Here is a 16,088-nt window from a genome sequence, read left to right as displayed (position 1 = left end):
AGGTATACCCCGTAGTGGTGTGCAAGAGAGAGAGAGAGAGAGAGAGAGAGAGAGAGAGAGAGAGAGAGAGAGAGAGAGCCGGTCTTTTGAGATGGTGGGGAACCGAGAGAGAGAGAGAGAGAGAGAGAGAGAGAGAGAGAGAGAGAGAGAGAGAGAGAGAGAGAGAGAGAGAGAACCGGTCTTTTGAGATGAAGGGGAACCGGAAGATGGAAAACGATGCATTTAGTAATTGGCCAAGAAGGCGAAAGGTTCTTCCATTTTTCTTTTTTTATTCGGAACCTGGAAAACGTATATTGATCGCTGGCGTTTTTTTTTTCTTTTTTTTACTATTTCCCTTCTTTAAATGTTACTTCTCGGACGAATGAAGTCTGTATTTATGTATTCCTTAACTTTACTATTAATAGAATCACTGCATCTGGTACTGCCAATACTACTACTACTACAACCACTACAATTACTACTACTACTACTACTACTACTACTACTACTACTACTACTACTACTACTACTACTACTACTACTACTACTACTATTACTACTGCTATTTCTACTACTACCACTACTACTACTACTACTATTACTACTACTACTACTACTACTACTACTACTACTACTACTACTACTATTACTGCTGCTATTTCTACTACTACTACTACTACTACTACTACTACTACTACTACTACTACTATTACTACTGCTATTTCTACTACTACTACTACTACTACTACTACTACTACTACTACTGCTATTTCTACTACTACTACTACTCCTACTACTACTACCATTACTACTAATATTTCTACAACTACTGCTACTAATATTACTACCAGTGATTCTAAATCTGCTATCACTACAACTCTTAAGAGCTAAGTAAGCTACACTCTAAGCAAGCCAAGTCTCCCAGGTGGTCTTCCATGTATGAATGAAGATTAAAGAAAACACTAGAGTCAAGAACGAAGGAAAAAGGTATAAGAATCTACAGTCATAGACTCCAAAAGACGAATTGCCCAATACTGACAAAGGGAAGAGGAGAAAATCTGGACGAGAAAGTGGAGAAGAAATAGACCCAATAAAGAGAAGTGATAATGCAACTTGAGTTGTTAATGGAGGATGAGAAGAATGGAAATGAGAAGCAAAGTAAAATGCAATAGATATTTCATGACACATGAAGGAACTAAGTATGTAGATCTACTTCTCACTTAACCTATTCTTCACTCATGTATCGTTCTAGTAGCTGTAATATCAAGATCTTGTAATATCAATTCAAAAGCATGACACTATATCCTGAAACACTTCATGAAAAACCTGATCAGTGTATCTTCTAACATCAACAGCTTTGCGTTCCGTTCACACCCATTCACTAACACACATACATACATATATACACATACACACACACACACACACACACACACACACACACACACACAGACACACATACACACACACACACACTCACATATATATACATATACAAACACACATCAACAAAGCTACATAGTATGCAAGAGTACAGCAGTTGCCCATTGATATAATGAACCCCAGCCAGAGTGTGTGGCAGTCTTTTACACCAGTGTAATTGGCTTGCTTTAACTACTGGCCCCTGGTTACACGAGCATAACTTCATTGTTACTGCAGTCAGGATTTACTCATTTCTCACCGAGTTCATTTCTCATCCGTACTCTCACTTGAGTTTCCGTTCGCTGCATTCGCGTCCCCTAAATTAATATGCAATACTTAATGAATCTAAAATCCTTTCTCCATTTAAAGCTGTCTCACAAGTAAGTCCCGGTGATTGAGCGAAAGTCCGGCGGGAGAAAAATACACGTTCGGTTCGTTATGACACTAAGTATGAAAAAGTCTTGCATAAGGACGAATTCTGCAAAGCATTAGACTATGCTAATTGGCATGCTTGCCAACTTACCCGTGTATTTCACATGAGAAAGTTTCTGAGTCTAAGGAAAAGCTCATATACAGCTGTGTGGCTGAAGCTCTTGAGACAGACACAGTATGAAATAATGAAGTCAGGTCATTACATTCTAGATCATTATTCTTTATTCATACTATTCGCCATTTCCCGCGTTAGCGAGGTAGCGTTAAGAACAGAGGACTGAGCCTTTGAGGGGATATCCTCACTTGGCTCCCTTCTCTGTTCCTTCTTTTGGAAAATTAAAAACGAGAGGGGAGGATTTCCAGTCTCCCCCCTCAGCTCCCTCCCATTTTAGTCGCCTTCTACGTACGACACGCAGGGAATACGTGGGAAGTATTCTTTCTCCTCTATCCTAAGAGATGAATTGCAAATCATATGTCCCTTTTTTTTCTTTTTAAAGAATTTACAGCTTTCGAATACCACTAAGAAACACAAACTCGGAAAACACTTTTTACCTTCTTAAAATGATCCATATTTCCTCAGATTTCCATTTTTTGATATAAATAATAATTTGTAATCATTGATTCGCAATTACATAACTCGCACTGTGCAGGAGTGGAGTTCCAGCCTTGTCTTGCCTTCCCTTCTCTCTCTCTCTCTCTCTCTCTCTCTCTCTCTCTCTCTCTCTCTCTCTCTCTCTCTCTCTCTCTCTCTCTCTCTACTAAAGCACGTTATGAACCTGTATGTGGTCAGTACTCACACATTCTCCTTATACTAAAAAGTCCTTTTATTTATCCTTACACAGGCCTTATTATGCCAAGGGTTTCTGTTTATTCCATCTCGTCATCTTTCAAAGAATGGTTCACTTTTGTCATCAAATGGGTTCAATAAAACTTAAGGTTGTGATCTCGTCACTCCTTACTCTTCTCTTTCCCTTAAAGGACAAAGTCACGGCCTCTACTCTCTCACTATAACTCCAGACTTAATTAATCATATTCCTTGTCCTCCTCTGAACCTTATCTATAATAAGTTCTTTGCCCTTCTTTACGTACCACGACCAAACTTGAGAGCGTTTTATAGTTTTGGCCCAAAATTGGATGTGAAGAGTTAGCCAGACATTTCCTTATCCCTGTACTTCATTGCAATTGTATTTGCCAGTTCGTCTCCTTCACAGTTCTCTTAATGTGGGTCTCTGGCGCCAGAATCAAGGACGAGGTCGGCTTCAAGTCCCTCTCTCACACAGACATTCCTGCAGCATTTTACCCCCACAAGATAATATCTGTTGCAAATGGACTTTCTCCGAATGCCTTTTTGTCTCTCGCTCAGATAGATTCTCTTTCGTATGTATTCATCCAATTTGCTTTCTGATTACATTTCCCAGTAATTTACGGACCAAGCTCGTCTGTCGTTCAGTGTAACTTCCCGGCCCTCTTGTCTTTCTTAAAAGAGTCAGATATGACATGTGCGCTTGGCACTTTTACCTTTCTCCTGCTGTGACGTCTTGAAAAATATTTCAATCAGCGTGTCAGGCACATGTACACACTTGGAGAACCTTTTTTCAGGACCGTTAGCTTTATGTGGGTCAAGATCCTTTCAGTGGTGTATATCTTTCCTAGGTATTCCAAGGCTTTCCAAGACCATCCCATTCCATCTCACTGGTGTATGGACCATAGTGTCTTACACTATATAATCACTTGTCATTCAGCTCCTCGTATAACGTTACACTGTCCTCTACAGCACCTACCTTAAAGTCTATTGGCCTGATTGGAATTTCCTTAAAATAAACCTTTATTAATCCATGGACAAGGTCTTGATTATCCCCTACCTTCTCCTTAATATTCGTTTGAAAGCTCCTTTGTTCCTCTATTCTTACCCTGACCTTTGTGTGTGTGTGTGTGTGTGTGTGTGTGTGTGTGTGTGTGTGTGTGTGTGTGTGTGTATTCTTCTGCTGGGCTGGATCACCCCATGGCACCCCGTGTGGAACGTTGTGGGAAGAGATCGTACAAGTGCCAGTGATGGTAGTCGTGGATGGAAGGGGTGGTCATGATGGGAAAGATGATGACAATGTTGGCTGTGCTTGTATCAAAACAGCTTCAGGTGTGAGCAAATCATCACATGAGTCTCAGGTCACACAGTTCTAACTTTACTCACCTTGACTTAGCAATGACTGTGTATCACCAGTGTACGAACCACTGACATCCTATTCTAAGGGAAAACTAGTTAAGAAATAAGAGTAATACGAGTGTGGATCTCTTTCTCTATAACGTACAAATAGTAAACACACACACACACACACACACACACACACACACACACACACACACACACACACACACACAGACACACACAATCACACTTCATCTATGCCAAAAACGCAATATAACAAGACTCCTTAAAAGGGGACCCACTTTTTTGCTCTCTTCTTGATTCTCTCTTTCCAGCTTAAGAAACAGAGAAAAAGTGGTCACGTACAAGCTACAGACACCTGACTACCACTCGAATGTACACAGGGTACAATCACGATGCAAAACCAAGACTACTGAATCATGACTTTGGTAAGAGTACTTGATCCCATGTCACACAAGTCTTGACATCTCTGTCCTCCAGCAACGATCTCTGTCTTTGCCCTTGTAGCCAAACCGTGTTTACAACATTTACATATCTATAACAGTATTCCCCACACACCTGACCACACTCCTGCAGCTATATCTCAAGATGAAGCAAATCCCTTTTATTACGCCTCCCTTGAAAAAAATAATCAACCCTTAATCCCAGCAATCGCATCCCTTTTCGGTCCATCCCCAACAATCCTCCCCTGAATTCTATGGCCACAGTCTTTTGTCTGTTCTCCGATACTTTGATCCCAACAAAGCTCCTGATCTGGACGGTATTACTGCCTTACTTCTGGAAAGCGATGAGTCTTTAGAACTTGCCTCTGGTGAGGTTTTGAGCTTCCCCTTGCTCTCCTAACCTAACCTTATGCTATCATACCATCCTATCAACCGTTGTTCCTCTCCTCTTCCTAACTATCGATAAGTCCCCCCCAACCCCCCCCCCAACACCCTCCTCCCACACACACACACACACACACACACACACAGGCCACACTCGTTCTCAAACACGGGGGAAACTGGGTCACAAAACTTCTTCTTTACCTTGTAAAGATATTATACGATCCCCCGATAAACAACTTGTATAAGTTTTTTCGTTGGCTTTCTTGCGACCAACGCTCGTTCCTCATGACCACCTTTGAATCCGTCGCTCTTATCCTCTGACGTGTCTCTTCTTTTCTCCCTTCGATCTGGTCATCCCGTGAGAAGACCATCAGGTCTCCCAACTTCTTCTGTCTCTTAAGGTCTCCTGTTTCTTATTTAATCTCAACATACCAGCAGCTACATATATAGTTATCTTACTAACTGTTATTCTTGTTAATACAGAAAACGTGAGGCTCTTTTCTTGCCTTTAACCTCTTTTCATTCACATCAATTTCGTCTCGATAACCTCGACTCGTCAACTGAAAAAAGGAATCATCATTCTTTATATGATGGAACACTTCTGTATCGCTCTACTCAACAAGTCTCTAGAACACACAGCAAGCGATCCGTGTTGACACCTTCACTTCTTTATCTTTAATCTCACAGTCATATCACGATAAGGAAACAACAATCTACTAGAATCGATCAAATGCATAAAAATCCTACACACTATCTAACTGTAGTAAATTACCGAATATTCACGAAATTTGCATATTTAAGATATTCGAGAAGACATCATTCGCACTCTCTTCCCACATCAGCATCTTGAATACAACAGACAGAAACTTGACTATTTCTAAACTCCTGCCTTTCCATCCATATCTCGTATTGTCGTTTTCGGTTGGCCTTTACATACGTGCTCCACGTCCGCCCCCACCTAGGACAATTGTCCCATCATGAAAAGTGATGCGTCTTAACCCTGACTTGGACCTTCTTAGATCCTAGTTTGATGCTGTGGTTGTCAACAGTCTTATACCTCGCTCTTGTGTCTCTTCTAGGATGCAAAACTTACCTGTATATAGCAATTACATGCCTGTCAAACTCACCTGTATAAAAGGCTCACACATCCACAACAGTCACCTATGTGCAGCGCTCATACACCAGGAAGACCCACCTGTATAAAGGACTCACACACCTGCAACATCCACCTGTATGAGATGCTCAGACAACTGCAAGAATCCACCGCCTCACATAGCCCATACACACCTCCCAGACTCACTTATAGGAAGCACAACTCATCTGCATAAACCCTGTCACACACACACCTGCCAAACTCACCTTCACACACCGCCTACTCCACACCTGTATGACTCACCCGTATGAAGCACTCCCACACACCTGCAAAACCCAAGTGTTAGAAAGCACCTGCACACACACCTACAAGACTCAAGTGTTAGAAAGCACCTTGTACACACACCTGCAAAAGTCAAAGTGTTAGAAAGCACCTGCACACACACACACACACACCTGTAAAACTCAAGTGTTAGAAAGCACCTGCACACACACACACACACACCTGTAAAACTCAAGTGTTAGAAAGCACACACACACACACACACACACACACACACACACACACACACACACCTGTAAAACTCAAGTGTTAGAAAGCACACACACACACACACACACACACACACACACACACACACACACACCACACACACACACACACACACACACACCTGCAAAACTCAAGTGTTAGAAAGCACCTGCACACACACACACACACACACACACACACACACACACACCACATACACATACACACACACACCTGCAAAACTCAAGTGTTAGAAAGCACCTGCACACACACACACACACACACACACACACACACACACACACACACACACCTGCAAAACTCAAGTGTTAGAAAGCACCTGCACACACACACACACACACACACACACACACACACCACATACACACACACACACACCTGCAAAACTCAAGTGTTAGAAAGCACCTGCACACACACACACACACACACACACACACACACACACACACACACCTGCAGAACTCACCTGTATATAGGCGTGCCAGCTGCCCCGCGATACCAGAGGATGAGGACAACCCTGTCACTGGCCAATGTCGAGCTGACGTCACAGGGGAGGCGCGCTCGTTCCTGCACCATGGCCATCGCTGACACATACACGGCTGCAGGGAGAGGAAGAGAAAGAGCGGGTGAGATGGGGCTGTGAGAGTTGGGGGAGAGAGAGAGAGAGGGAGAGAGGAGGAGGAGGAGGAGGAGGGAGGAGAGATTATGGTCAGCCCAGGCGACAGAAACGACACAATTACGGCGAATATGACGAGGGTCTTACGGCTACATCAGAACGGCGGCTTGACGTTATGGCTGACCCCAGGATCAATGCTGGCCTCAACCCCAGGGGGCTTTACGGTGCCACACAGAGCTCATATCATAGAGCCCCGTGCCAGCCTGAACCCCAGGGGGTTTTACAGGGCCACACAGAGCTCATGTCATAGAGCCCCGTGCCAGCCTGAACCCAAGGGGGTTTTACAGGGCCACACAGAGCTCATATTATAGAGCCCTGTGCCAACCTGAACCCTACAAGGTTTTTACAGAGCCACACAGAGCTCATATTATAGAGCCCCGTGCCAGCCTGAACCCCAGGGGGCCTTACAGAACCACACAGAGCTCATATCATAGAGCCCTGTGCCAGCCTGAACCCCAGGGGGTTTTACAGGGCCATACAGAGCTCATATCATAGAGCCCCGTGCCAGCCTGAACCCCAGGGGGCCTTACAGAACCACACAGAGCTCATATCATAGAGCCCCGTGCCAGCCTGAACCCCAGGGGGCCTTACAGAACCACACAGAGCTCATATCATAGAGCCCTGTGCCAGCCTGAACCCCAGGGGGTTTTACAGGGCCACACAGAGCTCATATCATAGAGCCCCGTGCCAGCCTGAACCGCAGGGGGCCTTACAGAGCCACACAGAGCTCATATTATAGAGCCCCGTGCCAGCCTGAACCCCAGGGGGCCTTACAGAGCCACACAGAGCTCATATCATAGAGCCCTGTGCCAGCCTGAACCATACAAGGTTTTTACAGAGCCACACAGAGCTCATATTATAGAGCTCCGTGCCAGCCTCAGCCCCAGGGGGCTTTACGAAGCCTCGTAGGGCTGAGTTGTTGATGAAGCCCCATAATCACTCCGCTGGTAACCATGGCTGATGAGAATCCAAGGGTCAAGGAGGTGCACAGAGCACCTTCAGATCCCACACACACAACCCTTCCCCCCCCCATCCCTAACTCATGAAGCTTCAGTGACCCCTCCCCTTAACTCATGAAGCTTCAGTGTCACAGCCCCGTTGCCAACCCCTCTGATGCAACCCCACTGAAGTAACCCCCCGTCAACACAGCCTAATTGCCTGATTAACACAGCTTCAATTTACGCAGCCCGACTGAAACGCAGTTTTGATAACCAAGCCCCAAAGATGCAACTTTGGCCCATGTCTAAGATACTCATATTCAGGCAGCGTGACTTTGATTGCGGGGTCGAATTGGAGCTCGAGAGAAAGTTAGGGAGACAGAAATGCTTCCATGCTGCTGTGGGGAAAACAGAAACTGAGTGAGAAAGCTGTCATATGAAACATAGATTATATAAATTATATATATATATATATATATATATATATATATATATATATATATATATATATATATATATATATATGGCGTCCTAGCAATGTCTCTTCGTTGTATTTCAACTGACATTTCTTTCTTGTATCTCGCCTGATGATGTGATTGTCACACGAAAGTGCACTTGGGAACTTATCGTGTTTCATTTCCCCGTGGACTCATAGGGATATATATATATATATATATATATATATATATATATATATATATATATATATATATATATATATATATATATATATATATATATATATATAAGTTTGCCTTTAGGGACCAGAGTTTTGAGAATAATCCTACTTACTGTGCAATTTGAATCCATAACTCGTCCCTGTGAGGCACCGCCTTCACGCGCTTGGAATTTATGGAAGCGAAACACCACGGCACATTTTCTTCCATTCTTGTCTCGCTTTCTTCCACTTGGATAAAACCCGCCCGGCTCTCCTCTGTTCCTTTTGCCTCGCGCATAAATACGGTAGGCTGCGCGGTGCACTAAGAACGACTGGATCTTAGCTGCATTGCTTTTGGCTACTTAGACTGAGCTCTGACCAGGTCTAGTGGCTGTTTTGTATCAGCCCTGGACGTAAATGGTCGCAAAACCGTTTTACTTTCTTGAGTTCTATCGAGAGTCTGTTAGACAGTAATGATTACTACCCTCGTCTTCTCTTTTGCGTGATTTCACGACCCTTTGCCAAAGGCACCTTTAGTTAATAAAGACAGATCTATCCGTGGCTATATACTTGCATATTTACGTATCCTTATTATCATTACTATCATTATCTTACAACCCGAGAACCCCTGCAGTTCCAAAGCTGCGCTACCCCCAGTAACAGGGAAAGGAGAGTCTCATTTGGAATGAGAATATCCTCGACGAGAGACTGTCTATACTCCCTTTCGCCAACAGACGATGATATAGCCTCGCCCCAAGTCACTTAACCAAAGACAAGTGGAGTCTGGTACGTGTATATAGATAGATAGATAAGCAGATACGTGAATAGATATTATGGTCTCTCTTATTTCCTCTTTTATCACCATCCATTCCCCTCCTGATCTCAGACCCACAGAAAAGCCACTATATATATATATATATATATATATATATATATATATATATATATATATATATATATATATATATATATATATATATATATCACAACATTTGTATTTTTACGCTGCGATATTTTCCTAGTTATATTTCAAGTCTAGTGGGATTTACGACCTTCAGGTCTGCATGGAAAAAAAAGAGAATGGTATCCATCACGCCAGAATGGCATTGTTATTCACCTGGGTACTGCCTGTGTTTGTGGGAGAGAGCAGTGAGGGGATGCGGCTCCCTCCTAAGCCATGCCGTGATGCAACTTACCCTCCGACCTCATGCACGGTTGCAACTTCCTTGTGTCCCCCCCTCTATCAAAGAGTGCAATATGTATGAACGTGACTGCATCCTGCACTCATGCAACAGTGCACCTTTCTTACGTCATTGAAAGAGTGCATCATCCCTCTTCTCCCTGCAAGAGTGCAAATTCCCTCTGTCTACCTTCAAGAGTGTGACTGCAACCTGCCTCTTCTCCTATCGCCTGCAAGAGCGCAACTCACTTCTGCTCCTCCCTGCAAGAATGAAACTTACCTCTGGCCTTGCATCTGTGCAACTTACTTTCCTCGCCTTGCAAGAGCACAATGTATTTTTAAGCTACAAGAGTGAAGCTTACCTGTGCCCCTGTAATAGTGTAAGTTACAAAAGTCCTACTGTAAGAGCTGAACTTCTTCCTACCACCTGCATTTCTGCAAGCTAATTCCTACAGTTAATCAGCGTACCTCACGTCTGACCTGTGGAAGGCATCTCTCTCTCCTCTTCCATGAGATGCACCGTAATCCTTCCCTCTCCAAGAGAACAACTAACCCACTGCTTCCCCCCCAACTCAAGCCTAACTTACTCCTTCCCTTTACAAAGAAGAATAATTTGAAAAACGTACAACTAATGGTCTGTTACCAGTAGGATAACTTTGGGTGAAATATTTAGGTGGAAACATAAATCCTTACCATACGCCTTGCCCTCTCTTAGCTGAGGAAGAACTCAGAGGCCTTAGCGCGAGGAAAATACAATAGAGAGAGAGAGAGAGAATACATTCAGCAGGAGTAGGCTTGGTAAGTGGGAAGTGGAGGAGGAGATGAGAAATCATCCAAAGTAGAGTCAAATGACAGAATGGGGCCATATGAAGTGGCTATATCAGATGGAGAGATGGCTATAGACTGCTTACCCTGGAGAGGAGGAGGAAAGGTTAAATTACCCAGGCTGTTGGAAGCGCTTTTGGTTTAAGCACCAGAGAGATTAATTAGCTGTAGAAGAAGAGCCCAAGTGAGCACCACTTTCCTTTTTATGAAAGCGCTCGAGTCGACGATTCAGTGACTCCAAGCGTAGATGAAGCCGTAATGAGAATCAAAAGGGGAAGATTTCCTCCGCTTGACACGTTCTGTTCCCGACCTTCTGAGTCTACCCTTGATGGCCATGTCAAAGACCAAGCCACCATACTCGATGAGCCGCCGCGACCTACCACTCGAAAAACAAAGAACATACCGTCGTTCTGAAGGGTCGTGCTCAAGCGGTTCAAACAAATCCAAGTACGATTCACGCGTCATAAGGCAAACGTGAAGATATGAGTACACCTTTCATATCTGAGGGAGGGAGTGAGTCTCCCCAGCAATGTGTACCACCACTACACGGGGAAATATGACCCCAGACGAAAGGGAACTGACTATTCTCGCTGGGCCGATCCTCTTCCACCTGGCCTCACTCGTGCTTGCCTTCTTCTTTTCAATATCCTGCTGCTTTGTGGGAGGCAACTCTCGCTCGAAGTGCACTGCACTGCCGCACATGCGATCGCTCCATCGTTCATCTATTCTTTACATGTTATCTGTCACCGTCATGTTTGATGGTCAGGAAATGCCATGAAAAAAGCTATGTAGGTAATTTGTAAATCTTACAGCACAGACGTTATTCAAATTAAACGTACTTAAAAAACAAAATTTAGAGGATAACTTGTAATAAATACATATATATTAATATATATATATATATATATATATATATATATATATATATATATATATATATATATATATATATATCAACTCTATCATATGCCTTCTCCAGATCCATAAATGCTACATACAAATCCATTTGCTTTTCTAAGTATTTCTCACATACATTCTTCAAAGCAAACACCTGATCCACACATCCTCTACCACTTCTGAAACCACACTGCTCTTCCCCAATCTGATGCTCTGTACATGCCTTCACCCTCTCAATCAATACCCTCCCATATAATTTACCAGGAATACTCAACAAACTTATACCTCTGTAATTTGAGCACTGTAATTTGATAGAGATGCTCTGTGGAAGGTATTAAGAATATATGGTGTGGGAGGCAAGTTGTTAGAAGCAGTGAAAAGTTTTTATCGAGGATGTAAGGCATGTGTACGTGTAGGAAGAGAGGAAAGTGATTGGTTCTCAGTGAATGTAGGTTTGCGGCAGGGGTGTGTGATGTCTCCATGGTTGTTTAATTTGTTTATGGATGGGGTTGTTAGGGAGGTAAATGCAAGAGTCTTGGAAAGAGGGGCAAGTATGAAGTCTGTTGGGGATGAGAGAGCTTGGGAAGTGAGTCAGTTGTTGTTCGCTGATGATACAGCGCTGGTGGCGGATTCATGTGAGAAACTGCAGAAGCTGGTGACGGAGTTTGGTAAAGTGTGTGGAAGAAGAAAGGTAAGAGTAAATGTGAATAAGAGCAAGGTTATTAGGTACAGTAGGGTTGAGGGTCAAGTCAATTGGGAGGTGAGTTTGAATGGAGAAAAACTGGAGGAAGTGAAGTGTTTTAGATATCTGGGAGTGGATCTGTCAGCGGATGGAACCATGGAAGCGGAAGTGGATCATAGGGTGGGGGAGGGGGCGAAAATTTTGGGAGCCTTGAAAAATGTGTGGAAGTCGAGAACATTATCCCGGAAAGCAAAAATGGGTATGTTTGAAGGAATAGTAGTTCCAACAATGTTGTATGGTTGCGAGGCGTGGGCTATGGATAGAGTTGTGCGCAGGAGGATGGATGTGCTGGAAATGAGATGTTTGAGGACAATGTGTGGTGTGAGGTGGTTTGATCGAGTAAGTAACGTAAGGGTAAGAGAGATGTGTGGAAATAAAAAGAGCGTGGTTGAGAGAGCAGAAGAGGGTGTTTTGAAATGGTTTGGGCACATGGAGAGAATGAGTGAGGAAAGATTGACCAAGAGGATATATGTGTCGGAGGTGGAGGGAACGAGGAGAAGAGGGAGACCAAATTGGAGGTGGAAAGATGGAGTGAAAAGGATTTTGTGTGATCGGGGCCTGAACATGCAGGAGGGTGAAAGGAGGGCAAGGAATAGAGTGAATTGGAGCGATGTGGTATACAGGGGTTGACGTGCTGTCAGTGGATTGAATCAGGGCATGTGAAGCGTCCGGGGTAAACCATGGAAAGCTGTGTAGGTATGTATATTTGCGTGTGTGGACGTGTGTATGTACATGTGTATGGGGAGGGTTGGGCCATTTCTTTCGTCTGTTTCCTTGCGCTACCTCGCAAACGCGGGAGACAGCGACAAAGTATAAAAAAAAAAAAAAAAAAAAAAAAAATATATATATATATATATATATATATATATATATATATATATATATATATATATATATATATATATATATATTCTTTCTTTCTTTTTCTTTTAAACTATTCGCCATTTTCCGCGTTAGCGAGGTAGCGTTAGGAACAGAGGACTGGGCCTTTTTTGGAATGTCCTCACCTGGCCCCCTTCTCTGTTCCTTCTTTTGGAAAATTAAAAAAAAATGAGAGGGGAGGATTTCCAGCAACCCCCTCCCTCCCCTTTTAGTCGCCTTCTACGACACGCAGGGAATACGTGGGAAGTACTCTTTCTCCCCTATCCCCAGGGATAATATATATATATATATATATATATATATATATATATATATATATATATATATATATATATATATATATATATATGTTGAAAATACTGTGACTCATGCATGAGCTTCCTTTGAATTTTAAGACAAACAATGCCATTAATGTCTGTGCATGAGAAATGAGAAAATGTTATTTCAATGAATGAGAGATGCAAGAGTAGGGTTACCGTGGTTCGAGTTTAACCAAGAAGCAGAGCAAATTATGAATTATTCAGTTATCATTTATTCATCATAATTTTGCGCAGTGACTAACATCATCCAAGATCTTTTATTTTGTATTTTCTGAATCAGTGAAATAGTGCCACTAAAATCTTAAGGGAGAGAGAGAAAAAAAAAGATTTGTTCATATCAATCGACAAATGGTAATGATATCGCAGCTTTACCTGTTTCATGACTATCAAAAATGATGGGTGCTGTACACACACACACACACACACACACACACACACACACACGCATGCACACACACACAATACACACACACGTGGCACTCATGTACCATAAAATTACTTTTTTACATAATTTTTTACATCATTTTTTTTGCTGAATTTCATGTTACGTCCCCTAGTTGTTCCAGCCCTACACCCCCTCAAAGAACTGGTCATTGTCCACGTCATCGATATAGTCTAAGAGCTTAGATGTTGGGATCAGGTCACTTCTTACTCTTCTCTCATTCACAGTAGGCAAAGTGTGTGTGTGTGTGTGTGTGTCTGTGTGTGTGTGTGTGTGTGTGTGTGTGTGTGTGTGTGTGTTTGTGTGTGTGTGTGGCCAGACAGACATTATCCACCTAAGCCCTACATTCTTGAGACGAAGTTTTATCATGCATTAAATCACATATCTCTGAGCCTTAAGTAATCATTGCATCACAGGCTTGTTAAAACGAAAGCTAAATACATGTTGAAACGACAGCTTTATGTTGCGTGCTGATGATAACCTCGTGTGTCATTGACATGCAAAGGATATGGACACCATGCAGCGCCCCGTTTGTGAAGACAACACACTACGCGCTGAGGTGACCAGCCGAACGGGTGTAGATAAGACATCGCATCGTGTATTTAAAGTATATTACATCGTGCTTTGGGGCGATAGGGCACAGCCTTGTTCAGACGAGCATGAACGGTGACTATAGCACACCGTGTGCTATGACGATTACAAATTACGTCAGGACAACAATATTTTGAGACCAGGGTATGCTGAGCACTGAGACGAAAGGCTATCATGTGGTTAAGACGACAAGATACGATATATATATATATATATATATATATATATATATATATATATATATATATATATATATATATATATATATATATATATATATATAAAATATATATAAATATGTATATATATATCGTGACCATGAAACACCCTGTGATCAGTCAGCAGCGTGTGTGTTTTATTCACTAAACAGCGTTAAGTACAATGTCCAGGCTTCAGTGCACCATGTATTGAGAAGACAAGAGTACTGTGTGTTTCAACACAGGCGCATCACGTCTTGAGGGCACGCCTCTCTATGTGTTGTCATAACGTTAGATTACGTCGCAGCAGTATTGCACCATCAGGTCAGACGGTGGTGACACGTAATCCTGGAGATATTAAAGGACAGGCACATTATTGGACGGAGAGGAACGGAGGGGAACATTCGAACGGTGTGTTGAGAGCGGAACGTGTTTTTAAGAGGATATTTCGCCGTCTCCCGAGACAAGAAGATATCTTGCTCGGCCCCCAGACAGCAAGGTAAGAGAGGAGCTGCCATCCTGAAAGTCACGTCAGAAGGCCATAAAGGAAGGATGAAGGCAAGTGTCAGCGTTTGATGTGAGGGAATCCAACGCCCTCCAGACCCCAAGGTTTTTCTGTTTTATCTATATATTTTTCCTCTGTGTGTGTGTGTGTGTGTGTGTGTGTGTGTGCCCAATTGCCAATTTGTAACTATCTCTGCGTACTATACGGGGAGGGAGTTCTACACTCGAGGGGCCCCATCTCTTGAAATTTCTTTTCTATCATATAACTTTTCAGTCCATTGTATGCTGTCAGCATTCACGGATTCACTTCCGACGTTATTCAACTCCTCCACAACTCTGATGCTGTAAAAGTACTTTGATACATTTTCTTTTTGCAACATTTTATGCAAATCTATTTTGTTGTGGCTTTTGACTGCTTCATTATCTTTGCAGTTTTCGAAGAAATGTTCACCGTCGACATCATTAAACTGGTTTAGAAACTTAACTATTGTGGTCATTGTATTTCTCACTTTCCCATTCTAAATGGCGGATAGGTTTATGGCCTCACCGCTCTTAATTCTGGTACCATCTTTACTGTCCTCCTCCATTCCTCTACTTTTTCTTCTTCACACTTCTTTAAGTATAGCGACCAAAGCTGAGAAGTTTATACATTATACTCTTGACCTAATACACGCTCTGTATTTCTTTGACCATGGTAATTAAAACGATCTACTAACTGCCCCAATACAGTATGTCTCACTCAACATCCTTCTAAGGTGGGGTTCGGG

General features: G+C 42.7%; 1 protein-coding gene across 3 annotated transcripts in view; it reads right to left on the bottom strand.

The window, feature by feature from the left end:
* Positions 1 to 16,088, bottom strand: part of LOC139752778 (uncharacterized) — a 550,949-nt gene that overhangs the window by 194,019 nt on the left and 340,842 nt on the right. For all 3 annotated transcript variants that reach the window (XM_071668691.1, XM_071668693.1, XM_071668692.1), the window contains exon 2: positions 6,936 to 7,068. In XM_071668691.1, the coding sequence (XP_071524792.1) occupies positions 6,936 to 7,068 (133 nt within the window). The remainder of the gene's footprint in view (positions 1 to 6,935; positions 7,069 to 16,088) is intronic.

Source organism: Panulirus ornatus, chromosome 13 (assembly GCF_036320965.1).
Source record: "Panulirus ornatus isolate Po-2019 chromosome 13, ASM3632096v1, whole genome shotgun sequence".
Taxonomy (NCBI): domain Eukaryota; kingdom Metazoa; phylum Arthropoda; class Malacostraca; order Decapoda; family Palinuridae; genus Panulirus; species Panulirus ornatus.
The sequence above is the reverse complement of the archived record's forward strand: the minus strand, read 5'-3'. Positions and strand labels throughout refer to the sequence as shown.